The 26,868-nt window shown below is 36.9% G+C and overlaps 2 protein-coding genes across 4 annotated transcripts in view; both read right to left on the bottom strand.

Annotated features, from left to right (window-relative positions):
* The window catches only part of LOC112044676 (ankyrin repeat domain-containing protein 29-like), a 55,769-nt gene extending 50,419 nt beyond the window's left edge, over positions 1 to 5,350 (bottom strand). The window contains exon 1 of the mRNA XM_052886433.1: positions 3,642 to 5,350. The gene's annotated coding sequence lies outside the window, so the exon portion shown is untranslated. The remainder of the gene's footprint in view (positions 1 to 3,641) is intronic.
* Positions 5,351 to 7,973: 2,623 nt separating this feature from the next.
* On the bottom strand, positions 7,974 to 23,873 carry LOC112046821 (clavesin-2). Of its 3 annotated transcripts, XM_052886501.1 has the most exons (7): positions 23,551 to 23,872; positions 15,371 to 15,540; positions 12,832 to 12,926; positions 11,822 to 11,966; positions 10,366 to 10,559; positions 9,078 to 9,395; positions 7,974 to 8,661 (listed from the first exon to the last, which is right to left on the bottom strand). In XM_052886501.1, exons 2-6 carry the CDS (start codon positions 15,516 to 15,518, stop codon positions 9,096 to 9,098), a joined length of 882 nt encoding a protein of 293 aa, XP_052742461.1. In that variant the 5' UTR covers positions 15,519 to 15,540; positions 23,551 to 23,872; the 3' UTR covers positions 7,974 to 8,661; positions 9,078 to 9,095. The 3 variants fall into 3 exon arrangements, with proteins under 3 accessions (XP_052742461.1, XP_023939398.2, XP_023939397.2); XM_024083630.2 differs by lacking the exon at positions 7,974 to 8,661 and having other exon boundaries at positions 8,888 to 9,395; positions 23,708 to 23,873; XM_024083629.2 differs by lacking the exon at positions 7,974 to 8,661 and having other exon boundaries at positions 8,888 to 9,395.
* Between the last annotated feature and the right edge of the window lie 2,995 nt (positions 23,874 to 26,868).

The following is a 26,868-nucleotide window of genomic DNA, read 5'->3' as shown; positions in this document are numbered from 1 at the left end:
GGTGCGCAGAATAGGTTGCGCACAAAAAACGTAACGCTGTCATTCGTTCATCGAATTTCACTGCCCATATTTTTTTCATACCGGTAGCTATATTTGAAAAATCGATTCCTATGGAGTAAACTCCAAAAATCATCATTTTTCTTGTGTGATGGTGATGACTATATCGCCTGTTGGAAAGGAATTATGATGTCTAAGTTGGAACGTTGAACGAACGTCTTTGAAGGTGCAAAATTATCATTCACTAATTCGCATATTTTCGCTTCGCTTTCGCCTTGCTTTCGCTCAATGAAGTTAGAAATGCCATAAAGTAAATAAATGCTTAATTATGTAGACATGGCGAACATCTCAAGTTAAATAAAGAAATGGAAGCTATCTGTAAAGTAATATTTACCGCCCACTCAGTTTGATCAGGGTCTTGCACGTGTTAGTAGGTAAGCCTACAGATTTTATAAATATCTCATAAAAGAAAAAGAAAAGATAATTTATAAAGGCTCAATGTTTTATACCCACGGATGTAGCTACTTTTACGAGTATCTGCGACATGCTTTAAAGGCTGTTTTGCCGTTTGTATTTGTGTACTGTCGCAAGGTTGCCTTAGTTGTATTAATGCTTATTCCGGTAGTTTATATTAAATACGTTGCACTCATAAAAATTGTATAATAAGAAAAGCTAATGATTTTTTAATGATTCTTGACTATCTCGTTGAACTAAAGCAGCCGAAATCGGTCAGTGACATTTGATTATAATCGTTTCAGAATTAAATACTTGTACGTATTCTGTGATTATTTACATTTACACTGTAAATCTACCTGCCAAACCCGCCCGTAATTAAAAAAAATATTTATATATTTTAATTATAACTATTACTAGCGACCCGCCTAGCGTCGCAGGATGCTATGTAGATACTAATAATATTATTTGTCTATAATAGAGGATGGAAAAAAAACAACCATGCTAAATAAAAAAAAATAACGTAACGAAACGTACGACCCGCCAGACGCCTTTGCTTTTTAAAAATCTCTGATTTATTCTCTATGCACATGAACCTATTAAACATATTCCAAACCTTTCTCGTGAATAACTCTTTCTGTTATTGAAAAATGCATTAAAATCCGTCTAAAGGATATAACTACTAAACGAACATCGAAAGCGACTTAATTTTGTACTGTGTAATGATAAGAAAGCAACTAAATGTAAATTTTTCCGTAGGCACAGAATAATTGGTATTGGCTTTTGAAATGGGATATCTCCTTATTTTCTTTATAACAGCGTCTACGAGCAATCTTACATATTAGTTTTGCGAAATAACATAATCTACAAAGGAATGCCGTGACCCGAATAAAGCTTTGATACACTTGATGTTCGTATGAACGACTTTGTAATCCGACATCATTAGCCTATTTTTTATGGTCTCCTGGTACAATACAAGCCTCCTCTCTCTTATAAGATACTTACTAGCGGACGCCCGCGACTTCGTTCGCCCTTAGATCTCCTTAATCCGGCCATGCCAAACTCCGTTCTAAGTGGACCGTCTATCCTATACCTACTAATAATATAAAGAGGTAAAGTTGGTGCTGGTGTAGGAGGTAATCGCTGGATCTTGAAAAAACATAATCGTTTTTAAAAATTCCTTTACCACTAGAAAACTATACGTTATTTGTGAGTGTCCATAGGCTGTATTTATTTTATCCCCGTAATCTCATGGGAACGGGAACTACGCGGGTGAAACCGCTGCACGTCGGTTACTATTAACTATAAGGGCTCCCGCACACGGGCCACCGGCCACAACCGCAAAACCCCGCTACCACTATATTTCCTGTAGTTTTCATACGTTTTATATGGACTCACCGCACACGGTTGACGCCGGAGGCCGCCACACGCTACAATCGCCGCTGCTCGCTTCTTGAGGCCCGCACCGGCCACAAAACGCCACAACGAACCACTCGCGCGATTATGATACTGCATGTATGGGTTAAAAAGTAGCAGCCACCGACTACAAGTGGCTGTCGCGCGCTTCACCTACTTTTGTGGCCCCTTCTTGCTTCGTGTAGCGGCGTTTGTGGCTGTCGCGTGTAGCCCGTGTGCGGCGACACTTAATTACTGTATCTATCATCTTTGCACGTCTAGCGTTTTTAGATATTTCGTGTTGAGTGACCTTTTGTTTTTATATATTTAGATGGGGACATGTAGCTTAGACTCGACACTTAGCTCAAATGCAGGGGCGGGTATGTTTGACTCTGTAAGGCCTACTATTACGTAATGATCGTAACCGGTTCCACTGATGGCTGTGTTTCCCGAGACACGTAGGTTATAACCCCCACCCTCCCAACTATGCCTGAACCTTGTACATATGTTTTCTGTGCCTGAACCAAAAAGAAAACTTGGTTTCATAGCCCAACCAAGGACTCGAACCCACGAACTCACACTCCGTAGTCGCACACCTTTTGTGGTTTGGTTGGGCTTACCATTTGATCAATGCTTCAATTTTATGTTTGTATGTTACTTGTAATTTATTATGTTAGGAATGTGTAACTTTATATTGTTTATGCATGTCTCTATGGAATCGATGGTTCATAGTTGTAATCGTATTCATCGGTTAAAGAGCTCCATCAGAATACCTTTTTGTGTAGTTGAATGTTGTAAAAACGGTCAACAACTTCTAGTTTAGCATAAGATATATACCTAATCTAAGTTCGTTTTCCTCACAAAATGATAGTTTTGTTCGTAAATTTGGGTGCGGCTAGTCCTTATGTTATTAGTCTGAGAAAAATTAAAATTTCGCTTTCGTAGTAGGTGAATTTTGCGACTAAAAAATAAAGATACCGAGTATATTAAGTAGGTTATTATTAGACAGTCTGTAGGTGGTTTTAGGCAAGCCTTTCTCGAATGCCTTCAATGACATATCAAGTGAGGCTGTGACCCTTTTAATATCTCCACCTTTTCATCTTACCCTAGTACTTGAGTTTGTTATTCAAACCTCTATGTAAAGGTTATCTTTTATCAGCCAACTCAGAAGGGAATATTCGCGTTAAAATTTGTTTATGAAGTATTCACCTCATGTTCAATGAAATTTAAACCATTTTCTGTTGAATATTTGTGTCATGGTCTTAAAATGTAAAATCCCTATACCCTATTCCCTAGCTGGAAATCGAACCACGGACAGCGGATCGTTTATACAGCTAAGCATTTTAGATGTGAACGATAGCTATTGCGTTTGCATTGCTTTTGTGAGATAATACCAGAAATAAGCATTGTTATTGTCATGGCGAAATTGCAACATTCGCAGTTTTTGTATTATTTAAATTTTTAAAAACATTCAAATAAAGGAGCATATTTACTAGTTAAAATAAATTAAAACGTAGTAGAAGTATTCAAAAATAAGCTGATGCATAAAGAAAGAAGTTTAAATTTCTATTCATTTCATACATTTAAAAAACACATACTCGTAATGTTAAAACAAAAATGAAATAAAAATATTGTAATGGAAAATCCATTAGCACTGAGATCTCAAAACATAAAAACTTACATCACGAAAAAAAGATAATGTCGTCTAAAAATATGAGAGCAAAAAATAAAACGTCGAAAAAAGGTAGATTTAAAAATGTGCAGTTCATTTAAAATTTAAAACCACCAAAACTCACCTTTGTAAATGTGCTCTACTATTTCAGCAAATTCATAAAAAGAACACTTGATTCTGAAGCAAATTAATAGAATACGATGATTTGTTTATCAGAGAGTTGTTTATGAATAAAACAAAAGTTCATAAAATATTCGTAGCGCGCTATCGGTGTGTTTTCGTAGCAACAAGCTTGCTACGCCGTAGCTGGCGGGTAACTGGCGGAACCTGTAGCTATCTACGGGACAAGAGCTAGTGGTAAATATCAAGGAGGCATTGAATAAAACTAATTGAAATGTTGTTCTGAGATATAAATTTCTTTCATACAAAAAAACTAAAACCGCTATGAAAAAATGGGGTGTGGGGGTAGAGTGAAAAGTACTTTACAATCTAAGCCATACCTACCAAATAATTATACAAAAATAATATTTAAACCGTGTCTGAGGCCTACATCCACAAACACGTGACTTTTAAACTATAAGCTTAACTGTGAAAGTAACAAATTAAATATTACCAATTCGTACGGTGAATTCCTGAATCTTTATAAGGTTTAAGCGAATAGGGTTGATTGACGCAGCAGTAAAGCACGTGTTCTCATGCTCTCTGTATCTGTGATGCATTAGGTACTCTTTTATTGGTCATAGAGTTCCATATAATGTCGAGTCTGCTTGATCCGCCAAAATACGAGAAATAAGACTTTAAAATTAACTTCAAATTCATTAACAGTAATTTGGGTAACTTTATATTAATTAAATTTATTTATTTACTGCAGCAATAGCTTTCTATCTATTCTATCACACCCTAAAAAATTACCATCAGCTCTCAGTCTACTACATAAAGAGCAGAACGCCACGTTGAGATGAGACCTCTGCTCAAATAGATAACTTCCTGCTATAGGCCAACTTTAGTTAGCCATGTAGCCTTGAGTTTTGCTTTCTTACTGGTATGTTAATACTTATTAACATAAATTAAGATTCTCTCTGGATATCAGAAATTATGATTTGATCATTTGTGAATCATACAACTGATGTTGTTAGGGTTTTTCCAGAAATGTGTATTTATTTCTTTATATCATTCCTTGTATCCATTGTCGGTACTATACCACTCTCATTCTGAGTGGAGACTCGAGCTCAGTAGTGAGCCGAATATGGGATGATAATGATGTTGATGATTTTTGGTACATTATTCTCATATCATTATCATCATCATCATCATTATACACTCGTAACTTGGATCATGTTGCCCTAGTAACTTTTACTAACACCATCCTCCCTTTTATCGACAGTTTATTTTATTAACCACTACAGCAGGGCTAGCACGGGCAAGGGAGAAATTTATCCACGGGGAGAGGATAAAACGTTTATCCCCCACACTCGTTTTATCCACTCACCGCGCATGGGCACGCCGGTGGATATAATATCCCCGGTGGATAAACGGAGGGAAAGACTTGTCAACCCATTTGTATATATCTTATAAATTGGTATTAGGTATATTAATAGTCCGAAATAAACGTAAATTTGATAATATTTGGTTATTTTGTGCATATTATTTATCTGTTTTCTGTTGGCATTGTTTTGTTTGGTGATTGTTTTTTGCGGTGGTTTGTAGTAGGTATCTATAGTATCTATGATACTAGCGGACCCGGTCAAGCTTCGTTGTGACATAAGTGCACTTATTCTCTATCCCTACTCTACCCTTCTTTACCTCTACCCCTACCCTACCCCTGCCCTACCCCTACCCTACCCCTGCCCTACCCCTGCCCTACTCCTGCCCTACCCTACCCCTACCCCACCCCTACCTTACCCCTACCCTACCCCCCCCAACCCCCCTAAACCCCCCCCCCCCGCATACCCCCTCCCCCTACCACCTACCTCCCCCAACCCACCCCTACACAACCCCTCCCCCCTCCCCCTCCCCCCTCCCCCCCTACCCCACCCCTACCCTACCCCACCACTACCCCACCCCTACCCCACCCCTACCCTACCTCTACCCTACTCCTCCCCTACCCCACCCCTACACAACCCCTACCCCCTACCCCCCATCGCGATCTCCACGCGTAATGTCAATCGGGGATTAATTTGTCTTTCCCTTGTGGCCATGCTATGACGGGTGGATTTATATCCTTAGTCAGTGGATATAATGGGTGGATAAAAATTTTATCCCTTGCCCATGCTAGCCCGGCAGGGGTAGCATCTCTTATAGCGTATATTGGAGCGTAGACCCATTACGCTTCTACATGTGTTTTGGCAGGGTAAACGCGATAATGTTTTTGACTCCATAACGATCATTATCAAATGTTAATGATAATGACCCAGCCTTAGTATCTCCGAGGCAACACTGGTAGATACCAACTTCCCAATTTTGGGCTGATACTGAGAATTTCTTCAAAGAAAGAAATGTATGTAAAACATACAAATAAGAGTTTGGCGGGAAAAAAGTAGGAATCACATGTAGATCTCGTTTTAGATTTGTTGCATTTTAGAGTTTTATTGCTTAAAGTATTCTATACAATATCGACCTGTTAAGGTGCGCAAGTGAAGTGGGGATTGAGCTAGTGTTATAAGTGATTAATTTGATTATCTAGGTGGACTTCATCAAAAGTTTTGATAAGGTTGCTTTAGCCTTACTAAATCATGACATGACTGACGGACAATGATGGACAACGACGGACGATGGACTATACCTACTGAAAAATTTAAAAAAAAATCTTCTTTTGCCTTCTTAGGGCAAATTATTTGATAAAAATATTACTTGAGGACTGGCTGGAGGAAAACTAGTCCAAATCAGAAATTGAAGTCATATTCTAATGGTTCGAATATACATAGCAAAATTTTAATATATTAGGTTCATGTTTTTAGGATTTCAAGACATATTTTTAATTAGCGTTGCAAGATGGCTCTTTGAAAATAATATATCTTTGAAAAAAACCACAACAGCATCTGCAGCGTTTCGACCTGACGCGGTCAGATCTGCATTATTTAGTACGCCTGTCACTATCATTTAGCAATCGTGCACATATGTATTGTGTCATATGATTTAACTGTACCATCCTATTCGACGTTTACGAATCGATCAATCACTCATTCATTTATTCATTCGTAAATGACAACATTCTTTGAATATCACATAGCCCAGTGGTTTTAGTCAGTAAGCGGGGACAATAGTCGAGCTATTCTCAGAGGCACAATTATCCGCCCACTTTGATATACTCGCGTCATAATAAAGAGGGCGGATAATTGTGCCTCTGAGTATATTATAGAAATAGGTCGCAAGTACTTGATCCCACCGCACTATTGATAGTTGAATTGGTATTAAAAGTGTACTGAAACGTGAACTTCTTATTAATATAAAAAAGCGTTGAATTCTGAAAAGTATTCTTCACCAGGAATGGACCCAGAGCGAGGTCGAGTGAAACAATGTAACCCCTAATTGAGCTACAACAAAAAACAAAACTTTTAAAATCACAAACATGTTACAGCAATATGACTTTTATCAGTTAACTTTTAATTGCCATTTTCCTCTGAAGTAAAAAGTTACACAGGGAAGGCTTTCGATGGGAAATGTCCGTTGAAATACGTCATAACTTTGCGGTCTCACGTTCGACGTATCGCATTAAGAACCAGTTTATTGTGAAACATGCATTTGTGGTAAATAATTCTTAATTTGAAGTTGTTAAGGTTGATATTTTGTTTATCAGGAGTTCAAGAATTTTGGTTTTGTTATTACGGGCGAAGCGGGAATTAATGGAGTAATAAAGACGTGATACTTTGATAACTTTTTCAAGCCGGCAATATCAGTGACTTTTGAGTTTTTTTTGTAGTAGTATTTCGTGTTTATTAGTCGTGGCATATCTTTATATGATATACTCGTATAGCAAACATTGCGTATCGTCTTCGTAGTAATACAGATTTATTTCTTCCCAGAAATTCTCAGCAACAGCCCGGTCACGAGAGGGTAGTGCGGTCACGAGAATTAATTTGATCATCACATATGCGTTTATCCTTATCCTAAGCCAGCCAACTAATAGATACGATGGCCAATATACAGCCACCCTTGCCAAGTGGCACGTCGATTCTCTTTCTACGATCGCAAACGCTTCGAAAACTAGAAAAATGTATGGGAATGACAGATCTTGATCACGTGACCTGTCGATAGCAAGTGTCATTCCCATACATCTTTATAGTTTTCGAAGCGTTGGCTATCGTAGAAAGAGGCTGTATTTTAAACTATTAGGTATGGAGTTTGAATCGAGTTTTTTTTTAAATTATTGGGGATGAGGAAGGTGTTTATTATGATCCACAATACATAATTTGGACCAAAGTGCTTTAGCGCTGTGAGACATGCAATAACAAAGTTCACTGAAACAAAAACTCCCGACTATGTTAAAATTCACCCCGTACAAATTTTTTATTATGAACTAATTCTCTCTTTGCTTAATTAATATTAATTAATATCAAATATTACTTAACTACTACAAAATATAAATCTTAAATACACCAAATTAATGTTAACTTAAATGTTTATATGTATAATATCACAGCCAATTATAACATTCTTTACAGTAATATTTTTAAAAAGAAATCATTTAATTTTAAAACATAATTAATGTTTTCACCATTTTTCTACATTTACTGTGATAATATTTGGACTAGCATTTCCATTCACGTCAAATTTATATTTAATACACAAATAAATTTTAAAAAATAATTAATAAATGTTTACAAAAAATATTTTCTAATAAGTTTCGAGTTTATTTGATAAGCTTAGAAGATTTTTGTTGAGGCTGTGTTTTGGATTCACGAGTATTACAACAGCTTAACAGCTCACTACACACTAAACAACATATCCTCGACATCTGGCGTCCCCCTTACGTGGGCTTTTTAACTAACGATCTCGGGGGCGCCCGGATACACTCAGGCCAAAACACCCTTCCCGAAGGTTGAAGTCCGAGTCTCAGAGGTGACCTTTCGCCCATCTCTTTGCTTCTGTACTCGGGCTCCATCAGGCAATGCCTCTGCCCTCCCTTAGACCTCCCGGTGACGTCACTGAGATACAATCAGAAAAAAAATAAACGACATAATGGTCTAAGAGACTGTTACTGCCAGAACTTCGTTAGGTTATAAAGGTTATATGTTTGCCAACCCATATTCGGCTCACTGCAGAGCACGAGTATCCTCTCAGAGTGAGAGGGGTTAGGCCAATAGTCCACCACGCTGGCCCAATACGGATTGGCAGACTTCACACACGCAGGGAACTAAGAAAATTCTCTGGTATGCAGGTTTCCTTCACCGTTCGAGACACGTGATATTTTAATTTTTTTAAATGCACACAACTCAAAAGTTGGTGGTGCATGCCCCACACCCTCCAGAATGGGAGGCAGAGGTCATATCTACTGGGCTATCACGGCTCATTGTAAGTATGGTAGCCAATTCAAAATACTCTCTGACCATTGAGTACGAACCTTGTTACACCTTATTAGTTATTCCTTTACAACATAACCGAGATCTTTCATCTCCCTATCAAACTGTTCATCGCGGTACTTCTTAATCTTCTGCAGCCAAAGACCAAGAGGAATGTGGTTCCTACATGTGCCACCATATCTCTTTGGCAGACATTCGGCTGGTATGTGCTGTTGGAGAGATTTCATATCATTGCCGTGGAAGTGGATCCGGTTCAAGAAGCCCACGGGGATGAATCGCTTGAAGATGTAGAAGAATGTGTTGATTATCCAGGAGTAGTTGATGATGTGGATCGACCATATTTTTGATGGTACTGATGTCTGGAAAAACAAAAGTATTCAGTTCAGAACATGCTAGATTTGACCTTTCATTGTTCCATTTCGTATGTTACCTACTATATTACAGCGCTACTCGATGTGTATCGATAGATAACTTATAGATATATTTTGGATTATGTAGGTGTTTGTTGCTGATACCCCTGTGTCTTATAATATTCAAGATTCCAATACTTTAGCTAAGTGTCTATTTTTTACAAATTCAAGTCAATATTTTTAAAAATAATATAAAGTCAATGTAAACTTTCAACTCCTATTACACCACTTTAGGGGTTCAATTTTAAAAATTCTTGAATCACATTATTCTACTAATATTATAAACGCGAAAGTTTGTATGGATGTTTTTTTGGATGTTTATTACTCTTTAACGCCGCTACAACTGAAGCGATTTGGCTGAAATTTGGAATAGAAATAGTTTTTACTCTGGATTAACACATAGGCAATAACAACTTTTCAATCCGGAAAATCCATGGTTCCCCGGGGTTTGTGAAAAACCGAATCCTACGCAGACGAAGTCGCGGGCGTCCGCTAGTATTTCGTATTTTTTATGATTTACTAGCTGACGCCGCGTGGTTCCCGTTTCCGTAGGAATACAGGGATAATATATAGCCCATAGCCTTCCTCGATAAATGGGCTATCTAACACTGAAAGAATTTTTCAAATCGGACCAGTAGTTCCTGAGATTAGCGCGTTCAATCAAACAAACAAACAAACAAACAAACTCTTCAGCTTTATAATATTAGTATAGAAGTATAGATGAACAAATTTTTAAAACTCTAAAAATTAAGGACGTTCCATACAAACTTTCAACCCCTATTTCACCGCTTTTAATTTTATTTTAGGGCCAAAAAGTACTCTTTGTTTTGGTCCAAGGTCCCAAAATTCATCTTGATCGGTTCAGCCGTGCTGTGAAAAGGTAACAGACATACAGAAGTATAGAAGATTTTAAACCTACCCCGAGTATAGAAACTATTTGGTAAGCAAAAGTGGGAGTGACAGCTGTCAACTGCCTCATCGTGGTTCCCTCCAGGTCCAAGATTACTGTAGTCCCGAGGACCTGCAGCTTCGGCTGCCGGATGCCGATCTCCGCGACTGCCAGGCCAGACCTCAACAGATAGTCCGCGGGCAACTCACTGGGATCCCATGTACCTGGATATAAGCACAGAATAAGTATCATGCAGAATATACAGGCTGCTTGGGAGTATTGCCCATAATTCTGGGGTTATATTCTTTACCGAAAATCAATTAAAAATGTTCAAGAAAATTTTAAAATTAATATTTTCGGGGTATATAATATTTCTTTTGTAAATAGATCTTAAAATGTGTCCTTTTTGCAATGATAGATAAGGGCGTGTGTTACATGGATAGTCGGAATTATTTGCATTACTTTGTGTGAAAACATGAAAAGTTATTCTACTGTATAAAAATAAGTCAGGTTTTCCTTCCTGACGCTATAACTCCTGAACGCACGAACCGATTTGGAAAGGTCTCGGGCTCCGTGAGGTTTATAGCAAAGAAAATTCAAGAAAAGGTTGGGGTAGGGTAGGGGTAGAATAGGGGTAGGGTTGGGTAGGGGCAGTTGAAAGTTTACATTGAGTTTCACGCGGATGAATTCGCGCGCGTCCGCTAGTTTTTAGTTAAAAATTAGTTATGCAGTTCGGCTCCTTTTAAGTGGACTCGTTAACACCTTGAAGCTATGTGAAATACTCCCGAGGACCCTGTATATTTATATATTAGCATACAATGCATTATTATACGTTGAAGCTTACACAAGTTTATATTCTCATGGGTTATCTTTATATAAAATCTAGATTCATAATATGCTAAAATTAACTCATTGTATACGCTTAAGAAAAACATTTTAACCATTATTAGTTGGAACTTGGAAGTTCAGTCGGCCATAACCATGTCCACATCAGTAGATAGACAAGCCGATTGGTTTATTGATTAACTTTTACTTCATTCCTGTATATTATGAATTGAATTTTTTTTAACTATATCATTACAAGCAAACATGAAATTCTGTTTTTCACAAATACTGCGGGAACATAGGCGTATATGGGGGGGGGGCGCGTTACCCACTACAATACTACAAACTTTACCTCTCTGGATTTACTTTATTTGAGAGTTAGGCTATATTTTATCCCCGTATTCGCACAGAAACAGAATCTACGCATTTGAAACCGCAAGGCGTAGGCTAGTGTTCTTGTTTTTGCCTGCTACAGATTATCTTAATTTTAATAAGTAACACTAATGGGAATCCACTGGCTCCCATGATACAGTTACAGCTAGTTTGGGAGCCAGGGATCTACTTTATTATTGTATTAGAAATTTGTTACTGTGTGATCAATAAATATTTTTTTTTTTAATAGTTTTTGAACCATCATATGAAATCAGAAGATGTAACTTACCAAACCTTATTATGGAGACTCTGCCGATATCAGGCTTATCATAGATGACCCCTTCGTAGATGTCCCGGATCTTGACCAGCCCCCACAGGTCCACGCCTTGCTGCAGACCCGGATATTGTTCTCGGAATGCGTAGTAACGAACTAGCTGGAAAAAACAATTTAGTATGTATCAGTAGCGAAGACTGACATTTTCTAGTAGGTAACATGTTCATGTGTTAGTCTGTAACTTTAGTGTAGTATCATTTAAGATTATCGATTAGTTTCAATACAGGAGTGAACAACCATACAATACAATACAATACAAACAATGAGTTTCATTATGGATCAACCCACCATATTCTATAAAAGGTACTAGACTCCGCGCCACGAATCAAGTCCCGCGCGTAGACGCGGTGCTAATCTCTTAATAGCTATATTTTTCTGTCATTCGGTAATGGCCGAATTTGATAACTATATAGGCATGATTCTTAATCAACGCAGGGAAACCAGCTTTCCAAAAAAAAAAAAACTTCATCCAAATCGGTTCACCAGTCTAAGTGCTACGATGCATTTGAGTCTGTGACAGACAGACACAGACTCAAACTTATAAAACATATCTTTTTGCTTTAGTGCAGTGATTTCCAAAGTGGTCTTTATCGACCCCTAGAAGTCTATGACAAACTGCAAAGGTCTATGTCAGCGAAAAAAAAAATTGGGGGTCCATTATATGAAAATGGTTTCCACGATAGAGGATCATAACACATACACTGATAGGACCTATTTTTTACATCATATTATCTTATAATATCAAAATATATACATTATTTTTAAAGTTACTATGAAGTAAAAAAAAATATTATATATGTTTATAAAATTGTGTAAGTTGTAGGATACAGAAAACAATATCAAATAAGTAGGGGTCTACCCAACACGAAAAAACATGGCAAGGGGTCTACAACACAAGAAGTTTGGAAAACTCTGCTTTATAGGGTTAAAAACTCTGCTGAAGCATGAATATCATTTATACTCACCAGTCTATAAGCTCTACGTATGATGAAATCTCTTGAGCGGAGAAATCTGAGTAGGTACTCGTCATCTGTGCGATGTGGCTTGACTTCATCTCGTTCTGGAAATAGACAATAGATAATGAAAATATTTCTGACAAAGCCCAGTGGATTTGACCTCTGCCTTCGATTCTAAGGACATAGGTTCAAATCCGGTCCAGGGCATGCACCTCCAACTTTTCAGTTATATGCATTTAAAAAAAAATTTAATAATATCACGTGTCTCAAACGGTGAAGGAAAAACATCGTGAGGAAACCTGCATACCTAACCAGCGTGCAGCGTGGTGGATTAAGGCCTAACCCACCTCATTTTGAGAGGAGACTCGTGCTCAACAGGGAGCCGAAAATGGGTTTCTAGTAATGAATTATTTCTGAAGTGAATACGTTATTATCAGCCTATTTTAACGGCCTACTGAAGGTAGGCGTGCACAGTTCCTACATATCGGACACATCGCATCTAACGGGTTTTAATATTCTTTTCACTACTCTTGCTCAAAAACACTGTCATATTACCACTCCACAGCGGGGCTAAACAAGCATATTAGCCTCTAGGGGCTAAAGTCATTTTGTTTTTTTAATTCTTGTCTGTTACGAGTACTAGCCTACTATAAAACGGAGGAGGTTTTATTCGAAAATTGAATCATTATAGGTAAGGCTCTGATTGTTTTGAAAAATAAATAAAAAACTTTAAATTGGAAATAAATGCAGCGTTCTTGTCTGTGGAATGCGTTCATTTTTTTATTTAATTTTTATTGAAGACATGGGACATCCTTTACGGTGTAACCTTTGCCTTTTTCTCATGTGAAAAAAATAAAATTAAAAAGCGAGAATTTCAAAAACAAATAATACATACTTGATTTATTTCAGAAAATAATTGTAAATTTGTGACTGTAACTTTCATATATTTCAACATTAATTGTTATTAGTGTCTTCATCTACTGAGAATGGTGATCCTAATTTGATATGGATGAAATTTTCAATCTGTTACCATCAAAGTCCAGAGGCATTTACTTAAATATTTACCTACGAAAAATTTAATAAGTGAAGAAAACAACAACAAATGGATTCACTTACGATAGGAGTTTTTAAAAACTATTATCTCCCACGTTTACCTCATATACTCGTTATTCAGTAGTCGGAAATTATGTTACCGGGTAAAAGCATCTCCCATAATATCCAAAATTGTAGACTTTCTACATTTAATTTTCAATTAAATAAATCATTGAATATTGAACTAAACTATTTTATTTTCTCGCAATCGTAGTGAAAAGCAGAGTGTAACACGTGGGGCTAAACCCATTATATACTCGGTTTCTATTTAGGCGGCCCTCGACTTACGTCTCAGGCCCTAAAAATACCTCGTATATAATGGGTCTTTTTAGCCCCTTGTATAACAATCTACTATTTCACTACTCTTGCTCAAAAACACTGTCATATTACCACTCCACAGCGGGGCTAAACAAGCATTTTAGCCTCTAGGGTAGGTATTAGGTAGTAGGTAAAGTAATTTTGTTTTTTTAATTCTTGTCTGTTACGAGTACTAGCCAAGTACTAGCCTACTATAAAACGGAGAAGGTTTTATTCGAAAATAGAATCATTATAGGTAAGGCCCCGATTGTTTTGAAAAATAAATAAAAAACTTTAAATTGGAATGAAATGCAGCGTTCTTGTCTGTGGAATGCGTTCATTTTTTTATTTAATTTTTATTGAGTTGCAAATAGAGTGAGATTTGAAAGCATGGGACATCCTTTACGGTGTACCTTATTCTCATGTGAAAGAAAAATAAAATTAAAAAGCGAGAATTTAAAAAACAATTGGCGTGAATAATACACACTTGATCTTTTCTTGATCTTTTTTTCCAATAGAATTTGGAGATGGATGAAATTTTAAATCTGTTACCATCAAAGTCGAAACGCATTTACTTAAATACCTACCTAGGTAAGGTGGAGAAAACAACAACGAATTACTTCACTTACGAAAGGAGTTTTTTAAACTATTATCTCCCACGTTTACCTCACATAATCATTATTCATCTTCACAGGAGTCGGAAATTATGTTGCCGGGTAAAAGCATCTCCCGTAATATCCAAAATTGTAGACTTTGTACATTTAATTTTCAATTAATATAAATCATTGAATATTGTACTAAACTATTTTATTTTCTCGCAATCGTAGTGAAAAGCAGAGTGTAACACGTGGGGCTAAACCCATTATAAACTCGGTTTCTATTTCCTAAAAATACCTCGTATATAATGGGTCTTTTTAGCCCCTTGTATAACAATCTACTATTGTATAGAAAGTCATACAAGTGCGTCCACTGATCTTAATGATTGAAAATTTCATTATTAATACACACGTTGACAATAATGTCCGAGACCGAACTAAAGATGAAGGGATCCTATCCTATCCCCTCTGCTATAAGGAGAGAGGCACGGTCCTGTAGTTGGCTTTTAAAATAGGAATAATGACATAATTCTAATATTTACTGTGTTATCTTATTTTCTTACCAATGATCATTTTTCTAAGTTCGTTAATAGCTAACATTCTTGTGTCCGGGTTCTCGTTGCATTGCTCCAGCGCCACGGCAGCTAGCTCCGGATCCTCTTTGGTGTTGAGTTCGGCCTCGAACGCAATCTCGAGAAAATACTCGTACATTATGCTCCCCTGGTACTTTCACCTGTGTAAAAAATTTGCATAGTTGTCATTATTATGATTTACTAGCGAACGCCCGCGAATTCTCCCGCGTGGTATTCAGTTTTTCACAAATTCCGCAGGAACCATGGATTTCTCCGGGATAAAAGTTGCCTATGTGTTAATCCAGAGTAAAATTCATTTCTATTCCAAATCACTTCAGTAGTAGCGGCGTTAAAGAGTAACAAACATCCAAACATACTACATCCATACAAACTTTCGCGTTCATAATATTAGTAAGACGAAATTATTTAGCAGATATTTTTAATAGGTAACATTAATTATTGTACCTACTTATACCACCTACGAGGTAGAACACTAATTTAAATTAAAAATATGTAAGGTTTTAATTAAAATCAAAATTATCATAAATTAAATAACATATTATTTATGTTTATATTCTGGTTCTTGTATAATATAAAATCTAGATAATAAGACTGCATTTGAAGCTACATAATTACGGTAAGATTTTTAATGTGAAGTAAATATACATATAGCATGGAATTTCTGTACCTAATATGCAAAAAAACACACACACACAAACACACAACCCTGGCCCTCAAGTTCGTTTGGCAGTCTTAAGCAGTTAATACTTAGTGACGTCATTTGTTTACAAAAAATATTTAATGTGTAGTTAAAATATCAATAAAGAACACAAATCAACCAACTCAAGAACCCAAAAGATGTCCGTGTACTCAAGGTGGGAATCGAACCTTGATCATCGAAGTGCCAAACACATCAAGCCTTTCACCTGAGCAATTCAGTTTGATGCGATAAAAATGCATACAAAATGAGGACAAGGTCATATCAACTCGATTTGGAAACGTGAATGAACTGTCCATATAACCTTCGATCATTAATATACACTACACTAAAATCCGTAGGGTTGTCACCTTGTTTTTAAAATAGAAACACTTTTATTATACAGTAAAAGCTAATTCGTGCTTCCTTTATTCGCTTTTTCTCTACTCGCGGATTTAAAAATTTCGACCCAATTATATATTTCGACCCAATATTATTAATTCGCGGCTAAAGATTTCGTTAAGACTGCCGAAAATGACATGAAATCTGCAAAACTTGCAAATTTTTCTAAAATTGCGAATGGAATAAAAATAGGAAGGGAATGGTAAATGTGTACCTACTACTGAATACCAGTCTGAATTAAAGAAGCCTTTAAAAACCGTCAAGCAAGAAAAAAATACAAATTTTGGTTAAAAACTTCAATAGGAATGATGAAAGTTTTTAAATTGTATATAAACTAGCGGACGCCCGCGACTTCGTCCGCGTAAATTTCGATGTCAACTTTACTACTACCCCTACTCCACCCTACCCTACCACTACTCCAACCCTACCCTACCCAACCCCTACATCTACCCTACCCTACCCCTACCCCCACCCTACCCCAAACCTACCCGTACCCCACCCCTACCTTACCTACACCCTACCCCCATCCTACCTTACCCTCCCCATACCCTATCCCTTTCCTACCCCTATCCCACCCGTACTCCTATCTCACGCCTATCCCTACCCCTACCCTACCACTTCCCTATCCTACCCGTACCTCTACCCTACCACTACCCTACCTCTACCCCTACCCTACCACTACCCTAAACCCGGCCCTAAACATACCCTACCCCTACGCTTCCCTACCCGTACCCTATCCTACCCTGTAACTTCTCTATCTTACTCCTACCCTTAGCAAAATCGGTCCAGTCCTTCGAGAGTGGTAATATGACCAAGACAAATAGAGACTTCTACGCTAATAATATAAAGTAAAGTAAGGTAAAGTTCGTGTGGTTGTAGGAGGTAATCTCGGGATCTACTGGACCGATTTGAAAAATTGTTTTACCAATAGAAAGCTACGTTATTTGCGAGTATCATAGGCTATGTTTGATCCCCATATTCACACGGGAACGGGAACTACGTAAATGAAAGCGCCGGGCGTCATATAGCGGAATTTCTGCGTCTTTTAGAAATTTTGTATTATCTCCGAAACTATTTAAGTAATTAACATACTGTAAAGGGCAAATCTTATCTCCATAATATCCTTGTGATTATTAAATAATTTATTTTAATAAGGATTAAAGTTTAGTTGTATAAATAATGACGTAAACCTAAGTATATAAAATTAATAATTTTTAAAACACAAAAGGTACTATATCTGCTAATATATAGAAGATAGATATATGGTGTCGCGGAATTTTTTGTAGAACTTTTAAAGATACATAAAGTCTCCATACATTAATTTCAATTTTACATAATAGTTAAGGCAGCGCATGCGAATAAGTCTGTTTGAGAGGATTTTCAGTCCGACCTGTATGACAAAAACTGTGATAACTCGGCTAATATATATGATACCAATATAAAATATAGCCTATAGCACTCCCCGATAATGTAGCATTCTACTGGTGAAAGAATTTTTAAAATCGGACCAGTAGTTCCGAAGATTACCCCATTTAAAAAATGTGACAAACTTACAAACTTTACCTCTTTATAATATTACCTCTTTATAATATTATATTAGTATAGATTAAGAGTATGCTAATAGTAAAGCAATTTTGTAAAAGTAATAGGGTATCTGCCATCATTACTTTCGGAGCTACAGGGAATTAAAGGGTCAGATTTGCGGCGCTGCAACGGATCCCTGAAGAACGCCATATACAAAATGGCACAAACTAATGACGTCGTAAGCAATGTAATGATCGTTAGATTTGTATGTGCGTACAAACAAAATTACTAATATCTTTGTTATTTGTGCGTTTATGTTTATAGTTCACATATTAAAAATGTCACATTTAATGTAAGGAAACTAAAACTGTATGAATTTTCATTTAATTATGATAAAAGATAATTAATAGATTTTGAAATTTTATAATCTCATTTATTTTGCGAATATCCAGACAATCTTTGCTTTTTATGCATAAATTAGTTAACATTGACCCTATTTACCCGAATGTATCATAAAAATCAATATATTCAAACCTAGTCATCATCCCCATTAATTGATTATTTTCATATAAATTTGTTTTTTATTGAGTCACCCAAGAACGTATTCCCTATAATCCCGTATAAAATACGATTCCATATTTGCGGTTTCTGCATTCGCGGTACATTTACAGAACGTATCCCCGCGAATAAGGAGCTTTTACTGTATTTTTCTTTTTAAATCTTGTACAAGTTAACGTAACTGACTTAACATAGGCCTAACATGCGACCAACAACATATTTCGTGAAAAAGAAATAGAACAATGACCAATAGCAACGCAACCGGAAATATCGTTATCTCTTTCGTTGCGTTGGAGCGAAAGAGATGGGAGTGAAACCGCCGCTATTGGTTGACATTTTAGCTATTTCTCTTCACGACATATCATGTCGTTGTTTGGCATGCTAGACATACAGGATGCTGTTGGTATCTTTATAATTATAATTATCCCATTTTAGTTTGTTGAGTGGGCACGCCAAAAATGAGTGCGGGGAAGTGAGGTGCATCAGTCTTGGGTTTTTCATTCATCGCTACACGCCCCCCGGCCCGCGCGGTCCATCGGGATTGTTACGAACGAAGTTACCAAGCTGCAAGCTGCGCAATACAAGATTTAAAGTGGCCACGGTAACGAAGGCGAGCGGCGGCATAATTATTGCATCCGACTTTACCTATATGTATATGTATATATATATACATTTTTAGTTTCAACTTCATTATAAGCTTTAATGGTACCTACAATGTGTTTGTCGTCTCAAAAGTGACTAAGCTTACTTGAAATAACTATTTTGATTAACATGTTTTTTATACTAATAAAACAATAGGTACATTTACAATATCAACACATTTATCTTTCTGGCACAGTAGGTAAGTTTAAGAGTAGTGTAGCTAAATGAACTTTGAATGTGTGGTTGATAACCCTAACGACACCAGTGATAATAATATTAATTTTAACCTCGCATGTAAATATATCGCAAAATTTTGTTATTATACCGTTAAAAACCGTGTTAAAAATTCCACATTAATGCGATTCAGATTGTGTCACAGCCAACGGAATTGTCATGCTCCAAATGTCCACGATCGGAAATGAACTGCTCGTTCAATGATTCAGTCTAACTGACACAGTTCAACGACGTATGAAGCTGAACGAATGAAACCAAATATAGTTTGGAAGAGCGGACGTTGACATTCCGACAAGCTTGCTATAGCATTACTGCACAGGAAAACGGAACACAGGAAGAACACGGTCCTAGACTCCGTGCCATGAAAGAAGTCCCGCGTGTAAAAACACAAGACACAAATAAATAAAAAGAAATGTGTTACAAGTGATGAGGTACTCAATGTGCGAAACCAATGACTGCGACGCTTTGAGGCCCATCTAACGATCTACGATCGATGGTTCTGTCGTCATTTCGTTTCCAACAACAACAAAAACTAGTGACTTTATGAGTAAAATATTTTAAAGCATAACTAGAATAAGAAAATACCGCAGTGCATAGGTAAACCTTTTGCATAACAAATTGAAATCTTAAACCTAAGCCGAAGTCAGTGATGAAATAACATTAAATTCTCAATAGGTAGTTCAGCGGGGTGAACCATTGAAATCCAAGAAGTTTTAAAGTTAAAACTGAGTCGAATTACCTACAGTATAATATGTAAATATAGTCCCTGATAGCCCAGTGGATATGACCTCTGCCTCCGATTCCGGAGGGTGTGGGTTCGAATCCGGTCCGGGGCATGCACTTTTCAGTTGTGTACATTTTCAGAAATTAAATATCACGTGTCTCAAACGGTGAAGGAAAACATCGTGAGGAAACCTGCATACCTGAGATTTTTCTTAATACTCTGCGTATGTGAAGTCCGCCAATCCGCATTGGGCCAGCGTGGTGGATTAAAACCTAACCCCTCTCATTCTGAGAGGAGACTCGAGCTCAGCAGTGAGCCGAATATGGTTTGGTAACGAATGTAGTAAATATGTCATCATCATTATTAACAACCCATTTTCGTCTCACTGTTCAGCACGAGTCTCCTCTCAGAGAGACCAATGAGAGAGGTTAGGCCAATAGTTCACCACGCTGGCCCAATGCGGATTGGCAGACTTCACACACGCAGAGAATTAAGAAAATTCTCTGGTATGCAAGTTTCCTCACGATGTTTTTCCTTCAACGTTTGAGACACGTGATATTGAATTTTTTAAAATGCACATAACTGAAAAGTTGGAGGTGCGTGCCTCGAATCGGATTCTAACCTACGCCCTCCGAATCGAAGGCAGAGGTTATATCCACTGGGCAATCACGGCTCAGTACTCGTCCATATCTACATTGATGGAGGGCGTAGGATGTTGGTGGGCATTTCCATATTATCCATTCACCATGCTATGATGAAAATATTATTTCACATTAGTTATTAAATATTTTTCCTTCCTTTAGATACCTTGAAGTATTAACAATTAATTAAAAACTTTTAAAAACTATGGCAGATAGAATCTTGACACCACGTATTTAATAAATACACGGCATTAGCGTTTTGTATGTTCTGTGCTTGACACTTATTAAATACCATTTAATTATTAAGTAGGTATTTAATAAGTGTCAAGTGTTTTGACCGCGACTTCGTTCGCCCTTAAGCCTCCTTAATCCGGCCCTATCGTAAAATCCGTTCTTAGTGGATACCTACTAACTATAAACAGCCTCCTTGCCTAATTTCATCTCTTTACATCAAGCGGTTTTCGAAATTTCGCGATTAATTATATTACGCATTTATATATTAAGATGCACATATAACATAAATGTTTAAAGATTTGTACTGTTTGTCGGTTCTAAAAATGCAATCATTTTTCGAGCCCTTTACGAGAAAAATTACAATGTTGAAATACACTTCAAATAATAATCACAGTCAAAGTTCGAATCCTTTTCCCACAAGTGCATAGTCTATACTAATATTATAAAGCTGAAGAGTATGTTTGATTGAACGCGCTAATCTCAGGAACTACTGGTCCGATTTGAAAAATTCTTTCAGTGTTAGATAGCCCATTTATCGAGGAAGGATATAGGCTTATTATCCCCATATTCGTACGGGAACGGGAACCACGCGGCTGAAACCGCGCGGTGTCAGCTATGTAGCATAAAATAAGCGCTATAAAGAAAACCAGCGTAATGTCTTACGGTATTTTATTGTGGGGCAAGGCTGCCGATATACAATCTATATTTGTTCTTCAAAAAAGAGCAATTCGAGCAATATATCAATTAAAATCAAGCGAGTCCCTTCGTCAAAAGTTTAAAGAAATAGGTATACTAACAGTAGCCTGTCAATATATATATAACAGTATAGTATATGTAAGACAAAATATTAATTTGTACAAACGAAAAGGAGATTTAAACCCACGTCTTACTAGACACGGGCATAAGTTAGTTATTTCTGCATATCGTCTCCAAAGAGTAAAAAAATCTTTTGTAGGTTTAGGTGTACTCTTCTATAATAAGATCCCCAAGACTGTGATGGACCTGCCAATGCATAGCTTTAAGCAATGTGCTAAAAAACATCTACTTAGTCGAGGGTACTACAACATTGATGAGTTCCTTAATGATAAAGATGCTTGGAGGTCGTTGGATCAGCTTCCACCTTCACACAGAAAGTAAAACTATAAAAAATGTAAACAGTAATTGTTATTAATTGTAAATTATAATACTGTATGACTTTTTCAAAAGAGCAACTGTTGAGTTTCTTGCCGGTATCTTCTCAGCAGAACCTGCCTTCCGAACCGGTGGTAGAATCTTTACAAATAGTCAACTGACGTGTCAAAAGTGCTTGTAAACTGAGCCTACTTGAAATAAATGATTTTTGATTTTGATTTTGATTTTGACCTTTTAGGAGTTGTGAAATAAAAACGTACCTACTACTTCCGAGAACCTACCTATTAATCTGATGGTGATAATACAACATCTGACCGACCAATACAATCAAATGAACATAATTAGTTGTCTGTGACAGTTACAACCGTGTATTAGATCATGCGTGCAGGAATTGGGTGTAAGACTAGTATACCGTTCCGCTGGCTGAGCGTGAAGAGTTTCATTGTTTGGTCGCTGTATGGGAGTCATTACGACATTTCGAATTTAGATGTTGCGGTTTTTATAGAAGTTCTTTTTTTTATATTTCTACTCAGTCCAGTCAAATCAGGATTTCACCTCGGGACGAGAGATGAATGAATGAATGAAGAGCAACTTTTGGTATTCTCAATGTTGTCTCAAAAGTCTTATGAAATCTCGTCGAAAATAAATTTATTTTAAATTGCTGACTCGGAAAATATTTTACCATATAAATAATTTTTATAAAAAAAAACTACATGATTCAAAAAATTAGGAGGTGAAAACACTTTAAAACCTATTCTCAAACCAAATATAGGTATATAAAAATCATTAAAATCGGAGTGCAAACATTAAAACTGTGACACGAGATTTTGTGTGTGTCACTCACTAACACACACACAAACATTTGCCTTTCGTGTAAGTATGATTATTACAGTCATCCTAACTACTAAACTGTTTTGGCGGAAATTAGGAATGGAGTATCTAACCCCTAACACATAGTCTACTTTATATTCCGGAAAATTCCATGGAGGATTTGTAAAAAACGAAATTTCCCGGGAACGGCTAGTCTGAAATATGTCAGGTTTTCGTGAAAACTGATAGTATTGTCTTTCCCGAACGAAGACAGATATACAAAATTTCACCAAGAAGGTATATTTTATGTCCCTATTGCCAACAGTTTGTGTTATATTTACTTTATCTATAGTAATTATAATATTATAAAGAGTAATCTCTGGATCTACAGAACCGATTTTGAAAATTAAGTATAGAAAGTCACGTTATGTGTGAGTGTAAATGGCTATAGCCTATCACCGTATTCCAACGGGAACAAGAACTAAATATGAAATATAACATATACCTATTCTAATATACGTTGATGTCTCGTTGAAAATTATGATAAATATGTCTGTAGAATTGTAATACTTACATTCAAATCAAATCCACAAAACAGATGACAACACCAAACCAACTCAAACTTGAATTACTTGTGATAACATCTTACACTTCAGCTATTTAAAAGAATTCACTTCACACACATGTGCTAATAATAATAAAACTAATTAAACAACAAACAAAAAACTAACCACAATAGTCGACAATAACTCTAAATTCTCAGTTTCACATAACAACGCGTCGGTTTCAAACACAAAAACAATTTTATGATACCCTATTTTATTACAATAACTTATTGTATGATAATAATTAATAACTGCAGCGGACAACAACCGCTACGCATAAATGACACGACCATAATAAAGTCTGTCTCTGTCCATGTGATCTAATCGGACATGCTCATGAGTTGGAAATTGGAATCCATGATTCACGCTAAATAATGTGAGCATGGAATACAAATTGTACTTGTTTGATTAACTTATCTATTACAGCTAATATTTAAACGAGCATTTATTCGTATATATGTAAGGTTAACTATTAGTGTATTTTAAGATTTTTAATAAATAATGTAATTTAGTTATAAGATTTTGAAATTTGCATACCATATTAGGAGTGAGTAAGACGATAATTCTAACTTTCGGGGATCGACTCCATGACCTTTTCGTGTTAACACCAACCCTTATACCACAGAAAAGATATTACAACCAGTAGTTGGACTTCATACTAGAGGTCGAAACGCGAGCTATACCTACGCTCCTTGAACATGGGGTGATCGTAGGGTGAAGACAGTCGCGACTGTGCCGCGGTGACGAACGAACGCACGGTGTATTAACAGAGTAAAGTGTATTAATAGTATTAGATTTTTTTAATTATGACCAGTAGGAAATACTGTGCCGTTTTTGGATGCATGAATTCAAAATTATCCCATCCAGAGATAACTTTTTTTAAGTTACCTGGAAACTCTGAAAGGTTAACTTTAAAATAAATTTACTTATTAGTAGGTAGGTACATAATCTTGTATTTTTTAATGGATAAGGTATTTCCTTTTATCTCCAGAATAAAGGTAGGTATCTGGATTAGTAAATAAAGTGAATAGAGTAAAGGAAAGTGATTGACACGATTGAAATATGTAGCTATACGCGGTTCATGAATCACGATACAGTAGGTACGATAAGCTTGTATTAAAACCTCGACTGCTTGTACAATGTATTGTGTGACTGTGCTCGGATCATTTGTGTTTTGTTACCCGACTGCGGCGAAGCCCAAAGGAGGAGTATGTGTTTGAATGTTATGACTTGTTGTTGTATGCGGGCGACGGGAGGAAAGGACTGCGCGGGTGTGAAGTCGTACGCGCTGGGCATCGTTACCCCCCTCCCGGACCGCGCCGACCTTCGGGAGTGTTACGAACAAATTTGCCAAGCACACATACTGATAAATGATATGTCATTAGACTCGTCTAGATAGGCCGAGTGTCACTGGGTAACTTAGTTCTTAAAAAATCAAAATGGCGGATTTTATGCACTTTAATGTGCAAGCTCATAAAACTTTTGCTCAGCTTGGCATTGGTGACAAGAATTTTAACCGACTTCCAAAAAGAATCGTATCGTATTTACAGCGATATTTCCGTCATTTGTAAACCGTTTCTTTTTTGTTTGGATGAATATTCTTTCAGGTTAGTCCCATTTTTTTCATGTCAGGATCTGATAACGGCATCCTAGAGAAATCTAGGGGAACTATCGTATCGTAGGGACAATTAGTGCGTTTGTTCATTGTTTCATTATCTATTTTAAATCACTACAATTTCATGAAGGTATTTATCTTTTTTTTTTATTTGTTCACGTAGTGTGGAGGTAATACCTAGATGGCATCACCGAAATAAATATGTTTAAGAATACGACCAATCCTTCAAGATCATTGACGTAGTATCAGCCTTAATTAAATCAACCAATCAAAAAACACGCATTTTTATTTATCACTTCCCATTTTACTACAATTTACAAAGTATTTTATTTGTTTATATAAAAAAAGTTTATTTACAATCACAAAACTAAGTGGAAACACAAAGTTAGCAAAATATGTAATTAAATTGCTGCATGCGGGCAGCCCTATGACATGTTTACGTACCGCGCGGCTGTAGGTATTTATTTCAAAAATACGGCCGAGTTATTATACTGCTTGTAATATCTTTACTGTGCTTATACCATAGACCCATTGATTCTAGACAATTCGACTTAAATATATAATTTTCTATAGAACTTTAGCAAATCATTTTTAGCACCTACATATTATGGATTTTGATAAAAACCCATTTCCAAAGGTTAATGTACTCATACAGTACTTAGAGGATGTTACATACATTCGTCAAAGAGGTCATCGAATTAGAGAGGGAAATAAAAATGTAACATATGGTACTGTTGTTTTTTTTTTCAATTGCAAAAATTGTTATGTGGATGTCAAAATGTCATTATTTTTGCGAAATGTTTGCTCTTTGGTATTGCAACCGCTGCGTGCCTTCACCGATTTGTTTTCGTGTATGCAACTTATTTATAGTTAGCTGTGTTCTGCGGTTTCACTTGCTCCTATTCCAAGTTATTAAGTTCTCGTAGTAGTACGTAATCGTTGAGTAGTAAGCCTTTTTACGGTTCCGAACGTACGTAGATAGCCCAGTGGATATGACCTCTGCCTTCGATTCGGGGGACGTAGATTCGAATCCGGCCTGGGACATGCACCTCCAATTTTTCAGTTATGTGCAATTTTAAGAAATTAAATATCACGTGTCTCAAACGGTGAAGGAAAAACATCGTGAGGAAACCTGCATACCTGATAAATTTCTTAAATATGTCTGTGCGTGTGTGTACGTCTGTGAAGTCTACCAATCCGCATTGGGCTAGCGTGGTGGAGCCTAACCCGTCTCATTCTGAGAGAAGACTCGTTCTCAACAGTGAACAATGAACCTCCGGGGCCTTATTAGAAGGCTCAAATCACTCAGCGGGCGATGGAACGAGTTATGCTTGGAGTTTCTCAGCTTGATCGAACCAGAAATGAGTTGATGAGGAATGAGGAGATCCGCTGACAAATTGTTCGAAGTCACTGACATAGCTCAGCGATGGACGTAGGGACCCTAAGGTGCCGGAACTGCGGCCCCGCACCGGAAAGCGATGTGTTGGTCGTCGTTCCACTAGATGTACCGAGGTCATGAAGCGGGTTGTATGGAGCCGCTGGATGCTGGCGGCTCGAGCCCGTTGTATTTGAAAGTCCTGCAGACTGAGGCAGTCTATGTCCAGCTGTGGACGTCCATCGGCTGTTAATGATATTCGTCCGGGGAAGTACCACCAGACACCAGCCATGGTTA

The sequence above is a fragment of the Bicyclus anynana genome, chromosome 17, assembly GCF_947172395.1.
Source record: "Bicyclus anynana chromosome 17, ilBicAnyn1.1, whole genome shotgun sequence".
Classification (NCBI taxonomy): Eukaryota; Metazoa; Arthropoda; class Insecta; order Lepidoptera; family Nymphalidae; genus Bicyclus; species Bicyclus anynana.
The sequence above is the reverse complement of the archived record's forward strand: the minus strand, read 5'-3'. Positions and strand labels throughout refer to the sequence as shown.

What these genes read in the sequence shown, in the direction of transcription:
- LOC112046821 (XM_024083630.2), bottom strand. Translation starts at nt 15,518, where the DNA reads ATGTACGAGTATTTTCTCGAGATTGCGTTCGAGGCCGAACTCAACACC. An exon ending in TACGTAGAGCTTATAGACTG is followed by an intron (nt 11,967 to 12,831) that starts GTGAGTATAAAT and finishes TGTTTTTTCCAG; the next exon opens with CTAGTTCGTTACTACGCATT. An exon ending in AGTCTCCATAATAAGGTTTG is followed by an intron (nt 10,560 to 11,821) that starts GTAAGTTACATC and finishes GCTTATATCCAG; the next exon opens with GTACATGGGATCCCAGTGAG.